At 39.5% G+C, this 24,838-nt stretch overlaps 1 protein-coding gene across 1 annotated transcript; it reads right to left on the minus strand.

The window, feature by feature from the left end:
• Positions 1–1,520: 1,520 nt before the first annotated feature.
• tmem161b (transmembrane protein 161B) lies at positions 1,521–23,060 on the minus strand. Its single transcript, XM_083912710.1, has 12 exons — positions 22,872–23,060; positions 14,201–14,304; positions 13,064–13,144; positions 11,601–11,698; positions 11,304–11,460; positions 7,809–7,960; positions 7,637–7,697; positions 7,387–7,527; positions 6,088–6,201; positions 5,027–5,201; positions 4,142–4,238; positions 1,521–3,503 (listed from the first exon to the last, which is right to left on the minus strand). The coding sequence occupies exons 1-12, from the start codon at positions 22,872–22,874 to the stop codon at positions 3,214–3,216; spliced, it is 1,473 nt and encodes a 490-aa protein (XP_083768836.1). The 5' UTR covers positions 22,875–23,060; the 3' UTR covers positions 1,521–3,213.
• Between the last annotated feature and the right edge of the window lie 1,778 nt (positions 23,061–24,838).

Genomic DNA, 24,838 nt, shown 5'->3' on the forward strand with positions numbered 1-24,838 from the left:
AACAAGTGAACAGTTTCGCAACAATCAACATGCCAAATAATTAGCTTATTGTTCTCAACCACATTTCAAGGACTTTTACTCTGTTGATGTGGCGGACAGGAGAGAATGAGATGTAACAAGAGACGGACTGAGTGAGTTAACTATTTTACAACAAGTCTTTGGTGAGGCATAATTTCTGAAGTTGTAAGTCATTATCTTGTATTGGCCAGAGAATCATCCTGCTTCAATGGGAATACTGACTTGCTGGCATATTGGTAATTTATGGGCTTAGAAAATTCATCAAAGTGAATATTAAACATCCAAACTCAGTTTCTCTGCAGCATTAAATGGCTGTGACCGCATCGTTCATCTGAGACTTCTACTTCTTAGGAGCGTAAACTGACCCAATTATGGGCTGTTCTTTCAACACTAAAAATAAATGCTTAATGGATCCTTGCTTCTGAATTTACCAGTTGTTTACAACAAATACAGCTTTGCAAATGAACCCATTTCCCTTTTGTAATACTGCTCAGGCCATATGATGCCAGAGATCCAGAACAGCATGAAGATAAAATAAAAAAAAGGACATAGTAAAGAACATAATTTATTTAAGACAAAATCTAAAGCAGAAATAAATACATGAAAGAACAATGTGTGTAATTTACTTTGTGAACTCAACAATGAATAATAAACCATTTCAGTGGCAACAAACAGAAAAATCATTGAATTTGGAAAGTATCCCAGCTACTTCTTAACGGACCGGACCATGAAAAAAAAAGATTAATCTGTTACTGATTTGTCAAATACGTTTTCAAAACTGATTCAAGCCAGCATGCACTCCAATAACAAAATGAAGTTTTTACTGTTAAAATTAGAAATGTTTACAGGCTTCAGCATGTGTAATAAATACAAAAATCCATCATTAAAAAGTCATTAGGACAAATAAGATGTAGTTTGAAAAGGTAGATTTAAAAGATGGTAGTAGATGAGTAAAGAATCCAGGTGCAGGGGGTGGGGGTGTTAAATCAACTCACCATAATAATAATTTTCAAGAAAACAATCTAGAAATTAGGCAGGATTGATACATTCATTGTGTGCATATTCCCCATCATTTCAAACAGACAAAACCAAAGCTAAGACTTCCGACATCAGGAGTTAAAAAAAGTGATATGGTGCTGCTTGATTTTGTAAAATGTGGTCTGTACAAAACTCAGAGAGCTGAAATTCAGAAACGTTAGCTCTATAATGAAGACAAAATAAAATGCCAGAATACCACAAGATTGTGTTATCTGTAATTAATTTGGCAACACGTAACCTACATTCCCAAATGGACTGGACAATCATGTTGGCTCGGTGGTTCATTAGCACAATGACTTAAGAACCACAGTATTCAAAAGAAACTGTAAATACCATTATGTCTTGTTTTAAGCAGGGGTTGTCATTCCCTCTTTATCAAGATAGACCTACAGAAAACAGAAGGCCACATGTAGTCCAGTTAAAGTTTCAAACACTAGCAGACACCAAATCTATAGCCATTGGGACAGGGGAACAGACTAACTTGGCACCATTTAACAAATTCACAATTTGATCCGTTATAAAAAAGGAATAAAAACAAACAAATGATTGTTCTTAAATTAGTTTAAAAGTAATTGATGGGTAATAGCTTAAAAAAAAGGAAAGCAGAATATAAAAGGCGGTAGCTTATCAACAGTAGTTGATATCATCTCCCCTTGATCACAATGCCCTTCAGATTGACGGCTGACCTACAGCAGAGACCTTGTACATGCAGACAATCACAAGCGCACACCTTGACTGAGCTCTCAGTGCTGTCCTCCCTTTAAAACATCTCTGCTGCTAAAAAGAAGAGCTTAAAATTCTCTTGTAGCATGTAAAGTGGCTCAGTTAAAAACAGGGAGGTTATGACGCTGATTTAACGTTTAAATAAATCAGCTTCAAGTCAGTAAGATGTTACTCCATGAGATTAACGTCTTCCTCCTCTGCTGGTAGTTCTTCTGATGTCTATTCTCCGACCACTTTTAGCTGACAGCCATTCTGGGAAATATCCAGAATGCCCCTTCCGCCTCTTCCAAACAGACACATACTGGACCTTGCCCCAACATTTTAAGACTATTTTAGACACTTTTGTGGTCCGTGGTAATGCATTTTCTTCATCAAAAGACAAACACAAGGATCCTTGTTCACAAGGAGCGGTTATCAGTTTCCCCAAAACTTATGAAAACACGACAAAAGGTGATTTTAGGCTAGTATGAAGTCACAGATTAGCCTCCATGAACATCTCCAGATTCAATGATAATATGTGTCCTAAATGTAGCTTCTTTATCACTGTAGGAAATTATCCCCGTCGTGTACTGTGACACAGACTTGAATTTAGATGGTGGCATGACTTGTAATGGTCATGACATGAAAATAAGTACCAACCAATAAAACCTTAACCTAGCAGTCCAGTTATGCAGAGAAACTCCAGAGGTTTTTCCTGGAGAAGTCTATGACGCAAATTCATTGCCACTACTAGTTTAAAGAAGCCTTAGTGACCACTGGAAACAGAGAATTTAAGTAGACCAACAGCCTGAAATCTGATCGCTACTGATTTGCATAAGGCTGTAAGAGGCTGCATTTAGCACTTTCTAAAGTAAAATCATGATTCTGAAGATGTTGATGGATCAAACTCATTACATGAGCCAAGTCGTGAAGAAATATTAACAATAAAATGAATTAAACTCTTCCCTAACACTGGTGGATCTGAGCAGAACGGCCACACCACATTTCAACGCGTTAACTTAACTGTAATCGGCATCTGAGATACATTATTTGTCCTTATATCATTCTCATTTAACACAGTTAACTAGACCAATTTCTCATGACTATGCCAATACACCACTGACACCGATTAAGATTCTTCTAACTCATACTTTTAGTCGGTTATAAAGGTTTAGAAATCTTGCTCTCCAAATAAAAAGGTAGTGGTCGTTGTAGTTAAAACAATGACAAGAGTTCACAGAGACATCTGTGAAGGAAGCACTGGAAGTTGAACCAGGAGCTCTGATGATATGGTCAGTCATTGTTGAGGTGGTCAGAGGACGGGAAGAACGGAAAGAGGAGTTATGGAGCAGAGTCATCAATAGGCCCCTGTTGCCCCCACTCAGTCCTTTCTGATCAGGCCGAACACACAGCAGCCCTGTGGGGGTCTGGCTGCCAACTGCTGGGTTGGTAATGCTATGCCGCCATGAGATACTGATGGTAGAAGAGGCCAAAGAGTGAGGTGGAGAAGAGGCAGGCAGCAATCCACCAAGTAAAGAAGGAGAAGAGGCCCCGGAAAAGCAAGGGGCTGAAGACAGTCCGCAGGCCTCCCAGGGCCACTGACAGCTGGGCTACCGAAGCCCGGGCCCCTGTTTCTACCACTGGATCTTGTGTTGGGGCTGCTATTGGTGACCCCCCTATCACAGAGTTCATTTCATAGTTGCAAGGCAGGTCTTCTTCAGGATATACCCACCAGGAGTGTCCACCTGTAATAAGAATAAGAAGACAAAGGATAAAACAGGATTGAATTAAGATAAAGTAAAAAGATATTAGGTGTGTTTCCACTATGGTTGAATACCCGGAATGAGGCAGGTCTATCTCGGCGTAACGCCCTTAATTTGCATGTGAGTCACTTGAGCTCAAACCCCTGAGAGAAGCCTGGTTGCTGATTGGATGTAGCTCTCAGCGGGATGTGACGTGTGGTAGTACAGACGCCACAACAACACGGCGAAGTAGACACTTTTATCCAATGTTGTAGAAAATTATCTGTGCACGCGCCGTGTTTTCTTTCATGTTACATGTACATAAATTAACGTGAATAATACAGGCCACCTTAAATCAAACTACAACTATTCTGTATTAGTCTTGATGAAGAATGCGCCGCTGTATCACTGATCAGCTGATCACTGATCAGCTGATCACTGGCGATCGAAACCCATTCAGAGTGATACGTCACCTCCGGAGTCTCGTAAATCCCTCTCTGGCCTTTTTTTCTAATGGAAACACGGCTAGTGAACAGGCATTTGAGAGGGCGCGCCCTACAACTTTGCGAGTGGCCACATTTTAGCCTAATGGAAACAAGCCTATAGTAAACTGGAAAATAATTGAGCAGTGCATGACTTACCTAAGGTTTTTAGCAGCAAAGTTGTATGCAGCAGCATCACCAGTGGTGCCACATACTGTAGTGCGATTACACACAAGTAGTAAAAAACACGTGCAACCTGGGTGAAATTAGAGAATGAATTCCATTACCGTGGGCTTTTACAAACAAAGCACTGTGCAAGACTTAGAGGTAAAACACCAAACACATAGCAGCTTTTTAGTTCTCCTCACATTTATTTTTTCACTTATCTATCACAGTAAACAATACTAAATCCGGTGAAAAATTAGGTTGGTTATCATGCTAAATTCAACCAGAATAGAAATAGAAATATGGATAATAAAAATTGGTCTAAGTTTATTTATTGTTTAACCCATAACTTTATTATTTATTTCACATCTTAAGTTCAAACAGGATTTTGAAATGAGCCTAAGATCACTTTATAATGCTGTAAGTCCAATATTTACCCTCCATTCAGCTCAGTTGTGATCTCCACCAACTCCTGAGGGACATAACTGGTTCTTTAGCTTCTAAGTGCTCCACTACTTTCACTTGCTAACTTTGTCTATGGCACAGCTTTATCCCCCAAAAAAGAACGTGAGTCGTATGATAGGATAGGCTGGTCTATATCAGACCAAACTGTACTTCACAAAGACATGGAGCTAAATGTGTTTATATTGGCTTTTAATGAAGGATAACTGGCTTATGCCTAACTTTCTCCACCTCTGCAAAACCCGCAAGTTGGCTCCATCTAAGCAGTTACTATAGATCACAGCACTGTTCTGCCTCTTAATACCCTCTAACAGTAAGCCACGTGCTAAATGGGATAAAGTTATCATTTTGTATTTCTAAATTGATGCAGAATAACACGGGTATAATAAGGATTACAGTATCTATTATCTTATTCACCATCTTCTGCAGGTCAACGGTACTTATCCGTCCTGCCTCCTTCTTCATCTGGTCCACACCCTTCTGGGCCAGGTTGAGGTAGGCCTGCAAATGATGTCTCATCATAAGGAGCCGGAGCATACACATCAGTATGATGGCCCATAACCGCAACGTATCATACATGTCCTCAGTCATCCTGGTGTTAATAGAAAAGAGACGAGTGAATAAGAGCGGACACATGGTGAAGGGATGACAGCCTTTTCTGGCTAGTAAGATAGTAAGAGCAAAGTAGAAGAGGGAGAAATTGAGAGATAAAAAGGTGAAAAGGGGCTATTGTAACACGAAATCAGGCTTTATCATGTTTGACCTTGATGGTATCACAGCATAAAAATGTTTGACTCATGACAGAATTCAAACTTCAAAACAGAAGAGGTCATCCTAGAATGAATAAACAGTTAATAAACAACAGCGCTTTCCCTGAGGTATGACTACAGTTGTTTACAGTCTAATTTCTTATCTCATTGAACTGTTGTAAATTCCATTTTCAGAACTGCGGTTTCATTGTTTACATCCATTTTCCTGCACAAAAGCCACAATTAAATTTTTTTTCACTGCTTGCCAATGTTGTCCTATTCTACTTGTTTGAATGGCAGGTAATAAGCTCGATAGATATCAAGGGAGTCCAATTGGCTTGCCAGTACAGATCAATCAACAGTACACTTTCACAACTCTCTTGTTTGCAAGACATGTTTAGGCAATCTCATACATTGAGTTACAAAGCATTTTTACCATGGAGCTCATTATCCACGCTCAATTATTACAACTATTAGCAGGTAATATGATTGGAAAAGTTTAGATATAGTTAGTTACAATCTAAATATCTTCTTCGCTAATTAGTTTGCCTTTGAGCATGCTATATATAAAAAAAAAAAATATCCCATTACCGAGTAGGAGAAATATAATTAATACTGTGTAATGTAATGTAATAATGTGCCAGAATGATGGCAGAACTTGCAGTTTTGAGTAAATCTGGATCAGACATTTAAAAGGATTTTTGGAACCAGATAACTACTTATACTTACAAAGGCACATTCTCCTTTTCCAGAGTGGGGTTCATTAGGTAGTCCTTGGTAATGGGCTTCACCCACAGCAATACCATGATAAGAGGGGACAGGAAGTTGATATGAAGCAGGGTCCTATAGAGAAAGGGAGATAAAGGATAAGATGCCCAGTTAAACCAATAATAATGCTACACACTGAAAAACATCCAACAACGTGTCCTCCTTCACAGCAAGTGATCCAGAAGACCTCTATTATTAAAAAGAAGATCTGACCACTGAAGGAAACCCAAAGAGTGATTGATAAATATCACCATGTATATGAGGAAAAACAACAACTAGCTCATGGATACATTTGCTTTTTGATGTCAATTTGAAGTTAACATAATGAGAAATAAGGTCCATGCTATGAATGCCTTTTCCATGAGAGTGTTGAGAAGATAACCAAGGCCTAGATTTTGAAGTGCTTGGGAGATAATCCCTGCCAGTGACAGCATCTAAGGATGTAAGCCCATGACAGTTAAGAGTGGGGAATGGAAGAGGAGGCCATTTTGGAGAGTCTGCTATGCCAAAGTGGATTATCTGGATGCTCCCTGCTCTGCACCTCCTATCATGGTCATAAACATGCCACCCAGTGAGTTCTGAAATAGAAATCTGCCCTAACTGAGGAAATCGTCATCTGACTCACAGGGTGTTCTCTTGTATCTGATGCACACAAGATAAATACAACTGAACTGTATTTGGATTCTTGGTACTCCAAGAAAGGACAATTTGTTACTTGAGCACTGTTTGCGGCAAATTTGAGCACATTGTATATTAAGCCTAGAACCATATACAGTATATACAGCAGGCTATCCTAAAGTTTTTTTCCATTATTACCAGAAACATGCATATTCCAATGAACAATTCATCCATGTACATGACATTAAAGTAAAGTAATAAGCTTTCACCTAGGATACCACTGAAAATTTTTGAGAATAAACATCAGGGCCACACACTAGCTGCGCCTAGAAAAAGGACCACCAAAGCAGCAGTAGAACAAATGGGCAATGGGGCACTCTTCTTCAGGAAAGTAAATTTCTAACCCACTTGTCTGACAGGGCAAGTGAAAAAAACAAAAACACTAACGTTGAACCCTGAAGCACATTATATAATATTTCTGACCAAGAACTGATCTTAAAGGTCGCATTTTAACAAAGATTTCCATGACCTTTCACCGTTTATTCATCCTTTTTTATTAAGGATACAGAAGATATCAAATGTATTCAATGAAAAATACATGAGTGAACCCAGAAGTGTAGACAATCACTGTAGTGGACTCACTGTGTAAATTTGGCTGTGGTCAGATTGAGTGCATCTAGGTGCATTTGGGCCAAGCGAAGACCGGGGAAAGTTAGAAATGCTCCAATCAGGGAGCAGAGCAAGGCCAGGATCAGCTTGAAGGTGAGTTTAGATATGGGACCCCTGTGAAAGAGAAAACACATAGTGAGATACTCCTGTATCTTCATGAGTCATCGAGAATTCATGAAGCCAAACAATAATGATACTATGCGAATACTGATTTTCTACTTACTGGGACTCTAGACCTTGGTGCTCCAGAAACTGTAGAGCACTGTCAGAGAAGTTTGCAAAACCTAGACATGAAGAAATGTTTCAGAGTGACTCACTCACTGGAGCCAAAAGTAATAACATTTGGATGTTAGTAACAGGGTCATTTTATGAGAAAAGTATAGCGGAGCACTCACCCGTCTCCAGACCAAACTCCAGGTAGTTTTCAGTGACAATGAGAATGGCCATGGCTTTGACAAAAAAGAAGAAAGCAAAAGTAATACAGAGTGAACGCTCGCCTCCTTCCTCCAGCTTGAAGTAGTGAGCCGTTAGAGAGAAAAGGGTCTTACTGTGGGAGAGGAGCAGAGTCAAGGAAAAAGTCTATCCAGAAGCCCACTGGCATATAAACAAAATCCCAACCGCTTTGCACATATACTTTCAATGCCTTTTACAGATTCAAGTGAAACAGAAATGTCACAGCAATCAACCAATACAAAAACATTTAGAACATATTTCCCCACACAACATGTTTCATCTTTATAGAAGTACACAAAGTTTGTGCATTCTCACAGGTCTTGTACGAACCCTTAACACTTTAATGCCACACAAACCCTGCTACCCAGCATGTGGCTACCCAGCATGTGTGGGTATAGAACGTGAGGGTCTTTGGCACCAATGCGTTTCTGCAACATTTCAGGTGTCTTTCAGTCCCTTTTAGTCCATTTCAAGAATGGTATTTAATCCAGAAGAGTCCTCCACCCTCTATTCAGTACTGTGAAGACATCTGTATAAACACGCACCAGATACGTTTAAGCCAGCATGAGGTTGAAAAGAGCTGTTTGACCTATCATGTGGTGTGCTAAAATTAATTTACCAACACATATCCTCACAAGGGTGTGGAAATGGAGTCACATTTGAACATCTCAGCAAACAAGGGGAAAAAGCAAGGTGCCATTAGATGCAGATACTTGAAGAGCATGCTGCTGCTGCTTCAGGGTTATCCGTGAAGGTTAAGGCAGTAGAGCTGGCAAGAGTCTTGAACACATCATCAGAGCTGAAATAGGAAAACTGAAATCAAGTGTCCTATTAACACTTATATTGAGCCAACATATTCCCTCATCGTCATCTTTATAGTACCATTTCATCTGTCCCCCCTAAGCATATCAGCCTGTTGGGCTGTGAAAATTGGGCCTCCAATCTCAGATGTAGGCAGGAAATGACACACCATCTGACCGCGGTGCACTGTCGACCAGGAGCACTGGTACGATTGAACCCTGGGGTTGGTGGCAAGGATAATGCATATCATTTAACCATCATTCAGCGTAGCAAAATAGCAGGTAGCTGTGGAGGATAAAAGGTGCTGGCAGCCAAGCCACTAGGAGCTTTAGCAGTAATTTAATAGTCTATCTCCACCACTGCTGCATCCACGCAATCAAGCTAGAATGATTTGCTCTCTTATAGATGAAGGGATGTTGCTTTAACATATATAGGATGGTAGTGAAGAACGTAAAGTGAAAATAATGAAAATGTTTAAGGGCAGAGACTTTATGGAAAATATATGCGTAAGGCTGAAACCTCAAATGTTGCCGAGCTACCTCCATGGTTGAGTGTTGAAGGGATTAAGGGCGCACTCACACTGTCCATCCGTACCGTGCCCAAGCACGTTTCACGGCTAAAGTCTAGTTTGTTTGACCATCGTGAGTACCATGGTACACTTGCCGGCCACGGCCCGTTTGGGAGAGGTGGGCTATTGTAAAGCACGTTTGCACGTGTATGAGCATGAGCACAAGGCTTACGGCGGTTCTGACGTCATTTTATGTACGCCTGTTCGGACATAGAAAAAAGAAGGACCATGCGCAGACATTTAAAACAATGGCGGATAACTCGGAAGTTAGCATCACCCTTGTTCCGTCAACAAAATTGCAATTTGATTTTTCCATTGGATTATTGTAAAACATTACTGTAGCGAACAAAATAATATGATACTAAGGCCTACATGTTTTGTTCACAAATGAACACCACTTTCATGGGTTTTAAGTAAAGAGCTAATGCTAGGCTATAAGGGAAGTACACCATGGTTGCATGACTTTACCTTCACCGCCACTAGCTTCCAACTGATATTGTGTGTTCTGAGTTAAGTTTGTAGTTTCCTTTAACCACTTGTTTACAACTGCCCTTTCAAGACGCATACAAGCTTCAAAATTGTGTTTTTGTTTTTACGTATGTACAGTAATATACTCATCAAATAAGTCTGCGAGACACATTTTTTCGTGCACGAACTACCATCGTAGAAATCCGGGACAGATGCTAATGGTCGCTAACAGCCTGCCACAGCTGACACGGATTAGCTCAGGGCGGCAAGTTGAACGCATTGAGATGGCTTTTTTTAACCACTAATACTGCTCCAAATAACACTAAACCTCTGCAGTAACATGATAACAGTCCTTACCCATTAACCGAAACACCTACAATGTACTAAAAGAGTGTTTTGAAAGACCTACTGGCCCCGGTGTACCAGCTTCTCTGGTAGCAAAGTCCATTCAAGTCAATTACCAAATGCAATTCAAAAAGAAGGAGCCCATTGATTTATTCCAGCAAAACACGTAAATATTGTGGTTTGTGGCAATTTGGTGAAATATCTTTACCGCCAGTCTATCCATAGCATTCTTCTTCAAGCACGCCTTCTTTGATCCAGAAGCTCTTCTAGGAATTATGAAGTTGTCCTTTGCAAAATGTTTGCTGCAGACACGGTTATCCCTCTGCCTAAGTGTCTCAATGTCCAGATTCAAACATAAGCCACTGGTTTATCAGAGCACGGGCATCGTACAGCAATGGCAGCCTATGAAAAGTTTCTGGGTTGTAAGCTTTTATTTTTGTTTCGCAGTCTGAAAAGATACAAACACAAACCATTCTGTCTCTCTTCACTTCAAGTTGCAGGCTAGTCGTTTTTACCTGTGCTTGCACTCACATATGCTATGCGTCTTCCGGCAAGACAAGCCCCTTGCCCCCTGACCCCTGAGATCTGCGTAATGTTTCCTTGCTGCCGGAAAGATGCTGTGGGACTTTTCCAAACCTTTTACCATCTATTATTAAGTAATATTTCACCAAACTGCCACAAACCACAACGTTTACATGTTGAACTGGAATAAATCTTCAATGACTTGACTTGAATGGACTCCCCTACCAGAGGAGCTGGTACACTGAGGCCAGTAGGTAAGTCTTTCAAAACACTCTTTTAATAAACTCTGTGTTCACCAACTACGTTGTTGGTGTTTCGGTTAATGTGTTAAGGACTCTTATGCTACTGCAGAGGTTTGGTGTTATTTGGAGCAGTATTAGTGGCATTTGACTGTTAGCGACTGTTTGCGCATGACCCAAATTTCTCCTTTTGTAGTTTGTCCACGAAAAAAACTGCCTCAAAGGGTTATTTGATGAGTGTATTTGCCTAAAAAGGAGCCTGGGATGATTTTACACCGTAACTTCATTTGTCAGCTTGTTAACCACAGACCTTATTTCAGGCAACTAACCAAAAACCTATTCAAAAAAATCAGTCGACTTCAAGGAACCGAAAGTGCAAAAATGAAAAGTAATTTCTGTGTTTTAGGACTCATTCTCGCAGGACTCCATGTACAGAATAACTATGTAACCAATCTAACAGTTTACTCTGTAGAGAGTGACTGATGTAAGGATACATGACGAAAGCGAGTACAAGCAGGCACCAGACCACACTGATGTTCATCTCTCCCGAGGGCTGAGCCACACTGTAGTAGAGTTCTGTTATCAGATAGACCACAGTTGCCGCGACTGTGAAATCCACCAGCCACTGGAACTCTGGGAAGTAGTGCAATGCTGGGGGCATAGAAAGTATAATTAAATCAAAATATTAAATAATAAAATATATACAGCAAAGCACATGCAAAAGTTCAGTGCGTAAAATTAAAAGTTCGTATTAAACTGTCTTTGTCAGACATTTGACCTTTGATTTATACCTAATGTGTCGACTTCTGCAATGCATTTCGTCTCCAGCTGTAGGTCTATGTCCTTTGGAACTGTTAGCGGCTTATTGTCTATGTGACCGTTGTACTTTCTAGGGAAAAGAGCAAAACAAGGGTCAGGATAACAGAAACAAGCAACCATTTAACTTTTTTTTTTAATCCTATGAGGAGATACAACGTATAAAATGCATCATTATGCTGAAAAGAGATAATTTTGTTTAAGTTTTGGTCCCATCCTGCATTTTAAACACTGAAAAGAAGTAGCTGTTCAACACATTTCTACACTGAATGCAGCAATGGCATCCAATTTTAATAGTTGGCCGAGGTCAAGTTACTTTTATTACTACAAAAAACTGCTGGACTCTTCCACGTCCAAGGGGGGGAATTCATAGGCAGTGCTAAATCGCTAACAGAAGGCAAATGGAAAGCTGTTCTTTAGACTTGAAGAGCTGTCTGGTGGGCCTCCTCAGTTCTGGTCTTTGTTTGTTCAGCCCTGTGTGTGTGCAGGATTCACAGGACAATACCACTGTAAGACTAAAGGGCCAAACATGCCCTGGACAGATTTCATCTGTGAGGCACCTGACCTGAGGAAAAAAAGGGGTTCAGCTTCACCCCTGACTGAGGGAGTCATACGGTTAACAAAGGGAACGGAGCTGCATGGCACGAACTGGCAAAAGGATAGTGGTCCATCTTTCTCTTCAAGGGATTACTGAACATGTGGTGCGAGAGAGCCTTGACCTGCCTCATACAGGGTCAGAGAAAGGACTGTGCTATGAAACCGCCTAAGTTAGGAGCTTGACACCATGAGGAACAGTAAGGATTAACTTTCAGTTGTGGCTTCAATTGAAATTCACATTTAAAAAAGGAGAGTACAAAGGAAACAGCACTTAATTCACATTTTCAACATATGGTTCAGCTTCCACCTGCAGCCTGAAAAGTGTAATAGTGTTTTTCTTTTTTTTTGAATTGCAAAGCAGTCTTGATGGAAAATCATCTTCCAGAATCAAAGCTTGACATCTGACCACTTTGAAGACATAATGCTGTTTGGGAAACTTTGATTTCAGAGAAGATGCAATCCTTTTAAAGTGTCATCCCCTAAAATAGCCTAATAGTAATACATCGAAAAATCAGGACCAACTTTCCTCACATCCACTAGACAGGGCCACTTCTAAGCCCAGTTGCTCTGAGCCTCGATGAAGAACCATAAAAGAACAAAACAACAAAAACAGACTTCTGTCTCTTTACTTCAAACGGGCCTTAAATGAGCCACATAAACACATCAGCTTCATCTGTTTGCCGACATGCCTGTGGTCTCCATCCATCTCAAATGTCTGCTTCTCATCTTTTTTTTTCCGTCTGAATGATGAAAGGGGGGCTTTTCGTACCTCCTCTGAGCCACTGCATTTCCCCAACCCCCAAACAATAGCCCTTCTTCATTCTCGCCCCCCACCACCTACCTGTCTTTCTTTTTCTGTCCTTTTTGTTTCCCAGCTAAGCTCCTCAACTCATCTTCCGTAGGGTGCTGATACCACCGCAGACTGCGAACAAAGAAAAGAGAAATGTGGAATCAGGCTCAGACATGGACAGAGAAGAGAGTGAGAGAGGAAACAATAAAGCAGTTTTGGAACAAAAAACAACCAAACACTAAAGCCAGATTTGTTGACCTATACAATTATTAAAATATACAATGTAAAAACATTCTGATATTCATTCTGAAGTATTGAACTACTAGGCAAGTAATTTGAACTTAAACCATAGACATATTGTATAATAACTAATATCGCCTGTGCATCACATCTTTAAGCAATAATCTTGGTTCTAGTAACATGACTCAAAGCCTAAATTTGTAGCAGCTCTTGAGCTTTGTGATTAACAACAGACACATAAAAACAAAACAGACATTTCTGAGAGCTTAACTTTGTATCAGTGACTCTGATAACACATCTAAAAAGCACTTTAAATAAGCAATGCTATCTGTCCTTAGGGACTGTGCTTGAAATAGGAGCTTATTAAAGAGCATCCATTTGAAGACGAATATTTAAGGCACCCTCCTAAACTTTGTTTAGAATCCTCTTGTCAGACCATCATGAAAAGCACTCTGTGTGGTAGAGGAGGACAGAAGGACCACAGCTTGTTTTTCCCTGTTTACATCTATTAATTATGGAAAACTGATTACAAAATGTTCTGAAGGAACACTCTAGGCTTTCTGCTTTGGGCAAAAGTTTACCAAAAATATTTCAACAGTGCCCTGAAAAAATTAAAAAAATGAATTATTAAAATGTGTTCCAAAAAGTTGTTTACTGAAAAACATATGTGGCATTAATTAGAAGAAATGAGGACAGCACTTTTTTTATGCACCATCCTCTCGGGTCATCCCAATATTTTGATGCCCTTTGGTCTTTGCAGTGTGATTTAATGATTCTTTTTCTTCTTCTATCCATACTCTTTTAAATAATCTGCCCCCTAACTAAACATTTTATCCCCATTGTTGTGGACTCTCGCTTTTGAAATAAACTTCTCACAAGGCAAGTAAATTGAATAAATTACACTGTAGCACTTGAAGAAACTGAAACATGTACAGGATTTCGCATTACCTGCCACTGCAGAGTAGCCATCTTGCAAAGGAATAATGAGGTATGATTTTCTGAATTACACTGGCCATTACCATGGTAACCACCAGCTGCACACCAATCACACCCTGTGGAAAGAGGATGGGGGTTTAAATCACATTTAAATAGTAATTATACATGCCATAAAGCAGTTACACATAGGAAGGATTTTGTAGACTTAAAGGCTGGCGGATATCTTCTAAATGTACCTTAAAAAGTGTTTTATATGAAATTTGAATTCAAAAATGAATAAATATACCAATCTCAGATAAAAAAAAATCTTGACATCTCTGATATACCATCTAGAAAAATAAAACTGTACATATGTATGTGATAGGGGTGTCACAATTCTCCAGATCTACAATTCAATTTGACTTCTCATTTTTACGGTAATTTATTTCATCAATACTGCTTTTGATGTCAATTAAATAAATTGAAAGCTCATTTTGGTCGATTTAAAATCTAAACTGTCACACCCCTAGTATGTGATATAATAAAAAAAACTTTAAAACTACCTCTAGTGTTTCTGAGGAAGATTCCTTGGCAGTATAATGAGTGAATTCTATCTTATGGTACCTGACTTTCTACCTGATCACTTGAAATTATGCTGCAAACTTCAACATTTTTACCAAATTTATTTTATCTTGGTGTACTTAGTTTACCTTATTATTACCTTGTTTTTTATTGTTTCTCTCTGTACACCGTTTACCTCATTGTTTTAATCAGTTTTTTCCCCCCCACAAAAGCCCTTCTAGGGCCAGGTGTGGCAAATTAGCATCTGCTCTAAGCACTATGATACTTGCAGTGGATAGCTGTTCTCAAGTTTTTTTTATGTATACTGTAACTGTACGTATCAAATAAACCAGATATTAGACTAAGACTTGAATACAGTGTTGCTGTTTTGACCATGCAATCTGGCATTTGATTGTCACCAGAGAAGGATATTGTAATACCTTTTGTGGCCATGACCCTCTGACCTTTCCTAAAGCTCAAACATCAAGCCAAAAGTTCTACTAGTAAACTACTGTAAATTTAGTTGTGCATTGCCATCAAATGTACTAGGCACATTCAGGGTCCCAAGATGATAAATGCTTTAGAATGACAAGACTTCAGTGCATACCTCTTTACTCTAGATGCGGGGGTCCATTAATATTGCAACTTATAACATATAAGCTAGATGGTCAACCATTCTACATGAAACCCTACATAATGTTTTCATTGTAAACACAGATAAGGGACAGTCGATGAAAGATTAGGGTCCACAACCTTGATAAAGGTCCAGAGCTGAAACTCAGATTTTCCTTCATTTTACTGTAAACATAGACATGTTGTGCACTTTGTAGAACCCAGGAGTTAAACACTTCAGTTAGAGTTATTTTTATCATCAAACCAAAAACATGAATTAGGATCGTCTGAGTACTTCTTCTCTTCCTATTTTACCTGAAGCCTCACTAAATGTACGATATAGCAATTTCCAACTTTCAGGCCCCTAGAGTAGTAGAACCAAAAGGAGACACTGTTGCATCTTTTAGGATACCAATATATCACCATCCTGACATTCATTTCCATGCCTTTACATGGTTAATCTTGATTCACATGAATTATGTGATTGACTACCAGATGTCACAATCAACTCTCATGTGACGTCATTAGGTCGCTGGGACTCCCCACCACTTTGCAGAACTTAACGTGCCTTTTTCATGACTAGTGAAAGAATTCTACAATTTGCAGCTAGGGGTTGACACAATGACCTAGTATTGACTGACAAGACTAGGGGTGTCCCGACTAAAACTTTTCATAGTCAAATCTGATTCGTCATGTCTTGCCTATAATTGCCAGATTTTTTTTTTGCTCATGAAAAACCCTCTGATCAGGGGTGGCGAGCCATGGACAGCAGTCAGCGGCGGGTACACGGGAGTCCAGCGCTGCACAGTCACGCGTGTCAGGCAGAGGGTTACTGAGATATGTGATTTGCTTGTATCTTTCTTTGACAATAGCTGACGGTATATTTAGAACTGTAGTTTCACTTCCACGGCGCTGTGTCAGATTGAGCGTCTATAATGAAAAACAACAAATGGGCAAATATTCAAATTAAATGATGCTGATCATTAAACAGTAGCAAACTGTTGTATTTCTGGCACCCAGATATATTCAAAGCCCAGCCAAGATGTGGTCTTAAAGTGCTGGATCCTGGATAAAACAACTTAGTCTACGAGGGGGAGGGGATTAATCCCGCACACCAAGGAGATAAGATTGAAAGCACAAGTTATTTTCACATTTTAGGCAACAGTATTTATTAATAGGCTTATATTTATACCCAAATAGGCTATTTATTATGGTTTATTGGGAGAAACCAAGCATCTATATGTAAAATCAGACAGTAGCATCCCCAGAGCCAGAATGCAATAATCCATTGTTTCATAACCACATTTTCGCATTTTGCATCGTCGAATAGTCGACTATTCAGGGTCACCCCTAGACAAGACGATCTACACCTTGTGGTGATAGAAAATTTGGCAACCAGATGAGATTTTTCTATATTGTACTGTTTCTACCAAAGTCATTGTCCCTTTAACAGCGTTGGTTGTATTAGGCCATTCCAGGCAATGTTGCAAGTCAACGAGAAAGGCTGTTTCATGGCAGGACTAGATTGACAGTATTTTGGGAGGTAGGCTATTTAATTCACTAGATTAGTAATAAAATTACATCCACATTTGATTATTTTATCTGTTAACTGTTTTTCCATTCCATTTCCAGAAAATGTAAAATATCATGATAATAGGTATAGTTGATGCAATTTTAAATTACATATAGAAAGATAGAATTTTAATATCACCCACCCCAACTGTGACCTAGAAACAAAATTACAATAAATTGCTACATTTAGCTCAATACAATGAATGTATTGCTACTATTTTTTTTAGCATGTCAGATTTTCTAATTTGAATTATAAGGCATTTCATTATGAACTAACCAACTACTGTAATCTGAGTTAATTTAGTGGTGCAAGTACAGTGTTCACCAAATTAGATTCCATCTACAACATCTGTCACAATGTCAGGCTCCACGTTCCCAGGAGAATGAACAGCCAGCACTCCTGTGGTAGGTACCCAAAGATTTAGCAACATAAGGAGCTCAATATCAACTGAGCACACTTAGATCAATATTCACTTAGGCTTAAGAGGCCAGAATCATTCTCATCATGCTGCGCTTTTTATCCTTTCACTGCAAGTAAGGTTTGCGGGTTGGGGCTTTTTGGCTGTCAGTAGAAATCATTGACATCTATGCCTACACACACTTGAGTAAAGACAAGTAATTTGCTTACTAATCCACAATAAAAGAAAGATTCTCTTTTCCAACAAAAGTCTTATATCTGTGCTAGCACCTGGGCATGTACCAGCGAATCACTTGAAAACTCATTACCTAAATATAAAGCGACAAATCCTGTAGTCTTTTTTTGTTTTCTCAACATGATGTTTACACATCAATAATAATAGGCTAAACAAAAGATCCTTGTCTTAACTCAACTCTACCAAATAGAGCCTAGAAGCACCCTAAATGGGCAATTTAGAATGCAACTTTTATTTATTTGTGCTTTGGTGGCAATTTGAGAATAGTTTTCATAGACGGAAAACTAATTTAGAATAGTAAAATAGACTTTTGACGTGCAGCTTCTGAAGCTGTGTCTCTGGGTCAGTTTGTCATCTGGCTGGTTCTTGGCCTATCCTGGACAGCATGAAGCATACCCTGCCTTTTAGTTATTAGTTATGTTTATAGTGTCTGTGTCTTTCGTTTCTTACTGAGCCACAAAATAGTCTCCGCTTCCAGTAACAAACACTGCTTAAAATGACGCGCCAGCACACCATTCTCTAGTGATGGCGAATCTTCTGCTTTAATTGATTTTTGCAGTTTTAAGTGCCCTTTTTTGTAAGTAGAGCCTTAAATATCGTTACTTTAACTTTCAGATCATTCTTATAATGACCTACTCCAAAAGAGGCCCTTATTTGAATATTTTACAAGAAAAGGGTTTTGGGCTGCACTGCAATCGTTGAACATGATAACCTAACCTCACCTAACCTCTTCGAGCATAAGGCTGTAAACATAGACATGTTGTGCACTTTGTAGAACCCAGGAGTTCAACACTTCAGTTAAAGTTATTTTTATTATCAAACCAAAAACATGAATTAGGATCGTCTGAGTACTTCTTCTCTTCCTATTTTACCTGAAGCCACACTAAATGTATGATATAGCAATTTCCAACTTTCAGGGCCCTAGATTAGTAAAACCAAAAAGAGACACTGTTGCATTTTTTAGGATACCAATATATCACCATCCTGACATCCATTTCCATGCCTTTACATGGTTAATCTTGATTCACATGAATTATGTGATTGACTACCAGATGTCCCATTCAACTCTCATGTGACGTTATTAGGTCGCTGGGACTCCCCACCACTTTGCAGAACTTAAGTTGCCTTTTTCATGACTAGTGAAAGAATTCTACAATTAGCAGCTAGGGGTTGACACAATGACCTAGTATTGACTGACTGTCATGTCTTGCCTATAATTGCCAGATTTTTTTTTTACTCATGAAAAACCCTCTAATCCGGGGTGGTGAGCCATGGACAGCAGACAGCGGCGGGTGCACGTGAGTCACGTGTGTCAAGCAGAGGGTTACTGAGAGATGTGACCTCTTCGAGCATAAGGCTGGACAACACTCAGCATAATGAATAACCCTGCGCAAAATACTAGTAAATGTATTTTCTGAGTGATGGTTAAACCTATGTCAGGCTGCTGTAGGGGAGGGAGTGAAAGACACCTAGACAAGACAGATGATGAGGCCAGACCTTTCCACTAGACCTAGATTTTGGATTGGTCTCTGGTATCCCAAGTGTCACCCAGCATGAGTAAAGCTCCAAAAGCTAAAGTCAATACATCGTCTGGAATCAGAGAGGAGAAGGTGGATGCCAATAATTTGCCAATTATACTCCCTAAGATGTGTTGCGTGACCAGACCTAACCTCTCTGACTCAAGACATTCTCCATGTAAGAAATGGTCATGTTTCTAGGTCAAGGTGAATGCTGACCAATCTCTGTGGGGGACCTGCACGGATCTCAGGCCTGGGGGAAATTGAGCCAGCATGCACTCTCTTATCTTTCCCAGTCCGCTTGACCCCCTCCACACAACAACCAAATGAAATCTGTAGGGGGTAGGGAGTGGGAGCTGCAGTGATAACCACCATCCATAAGAGCTCAAACACCTCCCAACTATTTTGCCAATGAATCTAACTTTGAAGTGAGGAAATCCCTTATTAACCGTAATGTAACTATTGAGTGCTGGCAATCAAATCAAATACTTCCACTACTTTCCATCGCAGACAGTAATGCGTACAAGTACAAATGTAGGTGTGGTTGTTACCGGGTGGTAAGAGCCACACCAACCACGTAGGTAGCATGTTTTTTTTGTTGTTGTTTTTTTTACTTTTCCTCTTGCTTTTCTAAGACAAGTGACGGAAGCTGTCACTTGCTAAAAAACCTTTTAATTCCTCACTGCTCTCGCTGTTTTTCCTCTTAACCGATGATGCAGGAATGTCTGAAACAATTGCAGACGGCAGTGTTTCTAGCTCCACCTTTCATATGATCAGTGTGCTAGGTGCCTCATCATAGGGGCAATGAATCAACAGGATGGAATAGAGCGGTTCTATTGGTACCAACCAAAACTTTTTAGTGAGAGGGTACAAGTTCTAATGTGTAATAAACTGAAATGAACTGGCCTGGGATGCTTGGTGGAAACAAGGCTTATGACTACACTTTCTAATATAAATACTGCAGCTGTGGTTAGCAGCATCTTAGGTTTTTCTTTTTTTCCCTCCCCTGTTATTACAGTATATCCTGGTGGTGCTTAACCTGACTCCATCAGACGTATTGATTCGCATGATTCTCATTTGCTCAGCATATCAATCTGGGAACTCTGGTATGGAGATCTATTAGGAAGATTGATTGGTAAAACCATCTGTCTATCACCAACATACGGGCAAAATCAACCAATCAGATTAACGACGTGTATGGCGTACTAACAGCATCGAGGCAAAGCTCAGAAAGTAAACAACATGTCGGTAAAGGATATTTGCCGCTTGTGTAATGCAAATGTATGTATCATCCACAGAAGCCGCCATGTTGTTTACACTGAACAGTCGCTTCTCGTTTCGTCACACTTAAATCTGCCTCAAAACCAATGTTGATTGGTTCGTTCGCTTGGCAAACAGCTCGAAATTTCCTCAGTTGCACGTTACCAGACTGACCTTCAGGTAAAATTCAATGGAGCTCGCAAGATCAGGATGGTCTCACAAGGCTAGGTTGTGCTACATTAAAATGAAAATGTTCACCCCTTATCTGATTGTTCTACCTGCTTAATTTGAAGAATGAATGACTCTACATGCCTGACAACTGTTGTCCTATTGTTGTATTAAGGGCTTCCGCGATTAGTCTTCATAATCAATGACTAATAATTTTGAGTCAACACATCGTTTTCACTCTTTTCAATGCCCGCTTAAGAGGGAAGCCCCGACGCTCCATGTGGGCATCATGCTGCACACAGAGCAGAGCAGAGGACAGACAGGTGAAGTGAATATACCGTAGTAAATCACACGAGCACTGGACAGATTATTTTGGAAGAAGTTAATAACGGGAATAATCAGCTTTAAAAGTGACATATTGTCTTTATAAATAAGTGCTGTGCAGTGGATCTAATATATGCCGATAATTAGAGTGGTTCATGTGGATTTTGAAAAAAAAAACTGATAAATAAGTCAAATATTTGAAGAAACTTTAAATTGTCCCATTTGAGAAGATAGTTTGGTGTGGTGCTAGAATGGTTCACAAAAATAAAATAAAAAGCCTTCTTTTTTTAGCCCATTTCTTTTTTTATCATGTGGCTGTTCCAAGTTTGAACCTACATTTTTCTCATTTTAATATGTAAACATTTATCTACATTTTGCTTTTGTTACATAACACAGTAACATACATTTTGTCAAAATCAAACAAATATAGCCAAAATCAATCAATTCGATATTTGTGAGGAAAATTAACCGTTTAGATGAATCTATTAATTGATAAAATAGTCCTTAGTGGCAGCCCTAGTTGTATTGTAACTTTATTATATTATATGGACATATATATATATATAGCGCTGAGCAATTTGATCAATTCTGTGATATAAATCTATATTTTGTTTCCAAATAAAGTATAGATTATTTGTATCTATACATAAATCCCTCTCATATCGTAATTGATGATTTTAGTTTTCAGTTCAATTAATTCAATCCAAGTAAATGGAAGACTCACAAGATGTCACCAAAATCACACTATACCTTTTAAATCTTTCAGAAAATGATGTGTGTGTATCGAGTTACATCGAATCGTATCGTTGACTGAATATCGTGATATATATCGTATCGTGAGCTGAATATCGTATCGTGAGATTGGTGTATGGTTACAGCCCTACTTATATAGCGCTTTTCTAGTCTTCTGACTAATCAAGGTGCTTGATACACTACTTGTCACATTCACCCATTCACACAGACATTCAAATTGATGGCAGATGCTACCTGCACATCATCTTATCTAATCCAATCATTCAAACCACATCCACACACCCACTGAGCAAGTTAGGTTTCAGTGTCTTTCCCAAGGACATTTCGACTGTGTTGACTGGAGGAGCCAGGGATCGAACCTCTGATCTTTTTTAATGAATATATACTATAAAGCCTAATATAGGGGATGAGTATAAGGTATATAAGAAGTTTGGACATGCCTTCTTATTCACTTGAATACTAAACTGTTGTACTAAACTATAGTTGCAATAGTTAATAGTTTGCTGCTGTAACAGATCAGCTTGTGGACGTTCTGATTGTATTATGAATAATAACACAAATCAACTCATCTACATAGTCATAACACAAATCCAAACAGAGTAAAATATAGGCCGACGTAAAAAATAACTTCCCTGATTGTGTTGGAGCTCCCCAAAATTGTAAAATTGCAACCCATTACTGTTATTGTCAATAATGCCAGTTTTGTGTGCGATTAAAAACACCAACTGAGTTTTGGAGGGGTATTATTGAGCTCTAATAAATGCTATCATGGATGCAATCACGACTGACCGTTAATTACATAGAAATTACACCAAAGTGAGCTTCGCAGTTCCCCCGAAATCATCCTAAAGGTCAAACTGCGCAGGTCAGGTAGGTCAACACACCTTTTCAAAAGGTATCATGCTGCCAGTTGAATGGCATGCTAACTGCTTGTTTGTATGTATAATACTGGTACATTGAACGTCTCTTCAACATCTAACCTGCAACAATAGCTAATGTCAGTACTCCCAAGCACTGTTGTGCGTGAACAAGACATAAAGCTAACATTTATGTAGTATTAACATCACTAGACTGCAGTCACTTTAGCTAATGCTAGCTAAAAAGCTATACTAGCCTGCCATGGCTAAGCTAACGTCACACAAAAGTCACAATAACCAATTGGCTGAAAACACAAGAACAACAATGTCGCAGTACAGTGGAAATGTTCGCAACTATTCCTCTATATCAATGATGTGCGACAAATAAGAGAAAGCGTTGCGTTCAGGTGCTCGCTGTCACACTCACCATGTTGATGCAGTGCAGCTGAAACGGACTCGACCCCGACAACACTGAGCACCCCGTGTCGGAAATCAAGCGGCGAGGAGCACATAAGCCCTCCTTGCGATGGTTATGTACAAATTGAAAGGGTTTCTCATTCAAATTGTCACCATATCCGTGCAGAGATGGGTGGCATCGTCCAAAAAAAAATCAATGGATTCAACCTCCGCTCACAAGTATTTTCAACTGCAGTAGAGGTCACGCTGAAACTCTAGATGAGTAGGTGTTTTCAGATATGCCTGTGCACAAAGAGTAAAAATACCAGGGTTTCATTATTCGCACCCTCACAAATAAAATAGAGCTGTGGTTATAAATATGTAGTAAACGTAAATATGTGCTTTTTAATACTTAATTCGACTTAAAAATAACATTAACGTTATAATTTTGTACAGGATTAGACAAGACCACTATAAGTGTGCATTGGTACCGTCTCACCCGGAAGAGAGTAAAGACTCACCACCACACATGACAAACCAGTACCTGCATCAGATGTCTGGCAGTGGGTACAAATATAACAGTCTCTCGGTTTCTTATTTTGTTGATCTGCCTGTCGGAATGTGATTATTGACAGCATGCATTGTACTTTGCGGCTGTATCAATTGGAACATGAACCCAGCACTGTAGGTTGTCTCTGCCCTTAACTAAGGTGACTGATGCTTCACAGTCTTTGCTACTGCGACATTATTAAAGTGTAATTCCAGCGTTAAAGCATCCAACGGTCTTTTTCGGCATGAATAAACATCAAATAAGCCCTTGAGACAGCTTTTTGGTCAATCACCTATTAACGGAGAAATCCCGGAGAGGGGTTAGCAGCCAGACATGGCTAACACTGAGTAGCTCGGGGCGGAGCGCTGAACCGTCCAAAACTGCTTTTTTTTATCCACTAATATTGTTCAAAATAGCAACAAACCTCTGCAGCAGCATGATAACAGTCCCTACACATAAAATGAAGCACCAACAACATTGTTGCCCAAACTCAGAGTTCATTAAAAAAAAAAAGACTGCTACGTCCACATTTAGAGGCAGTCCATACAAGTCGATAACCGAATGCAGTGGAGGTCAGTTCAATACTTTTCTCCTTGAACTGAACTTCAGTGCATTCGGTAATCGACTTGTATGTGCAGCGTTCCACCCCGAGCAACAGGCTACAGCATTGTAAACCTAACTAACTGAAAAGGAAAGCTATTTTAAAACCTATGGTCACACAAAAAGAAATGACACAGGCTGCTTTAGTGGTTGCATTTCAACATCCATGATCACATTATGAGCTTTTGATGATGGACTTAGGTTGACTTGGGTTTTTATTTTACTGACATTTAACTTGAAATCCTAATAATGTCCAATTTACCCCAGGGTATCATATCTGATTCTGGTGACAGGTGTTAGTTTTAGTTTAGAGTGTTACCATTTGGTCATAGGCTTACTAACATTTTCCACCACTTGCCTATACCTGGAATTGATATTTTATCTGACAGCTAAAATTACTCGATTAGTGTTTTCAGTGCACACTCTATGGTATTTTACACAAAAATAGAGGTTCTGCTGGAGCTGAAGAACAAAAACAGTCCAAAGCTTCTGTGCTAGCAGTGCAAACACACACCAACACTCCCCCAGTGCTCCGAACTCCCGGTTGTGGGAACACGGCTAACTGGCCTAACTAGCTGTTAGCTGTTTCTTTAGCAACAAGTAAAGCTTTCTGTCGATCAGGAAACTGTAAATCACAAAGAATTGAGGCAGAGCAGCCGGAGGACATCAGTAAGCGTTACGCTTTTCTTCCAGGAGCTCTTACCCACTCACAAAATTTAGAGTGCAAGAACAGACTTTCGGTACCCTGTAAACCTAGACGCACCACTACCCAATTTCACTTTGCTCTGCAGCTGCCTTTGGACACGCACCATCGTTGCTCATTAACTATGTCAGAAAATCCCAACTCA

The sequence above is a fragment of the Echiichthys vipera genome (genome assembly GCF_963691815.1).
Source record: "Echiichthys vipera genome assembly, chromosome: 4".
Lineage (NCBI taxonomy): Eukaryota > Metazoa > Chordata > Actinopteri > Perciformes > Trachinidae > Echiichthys > Echiichthys vipera.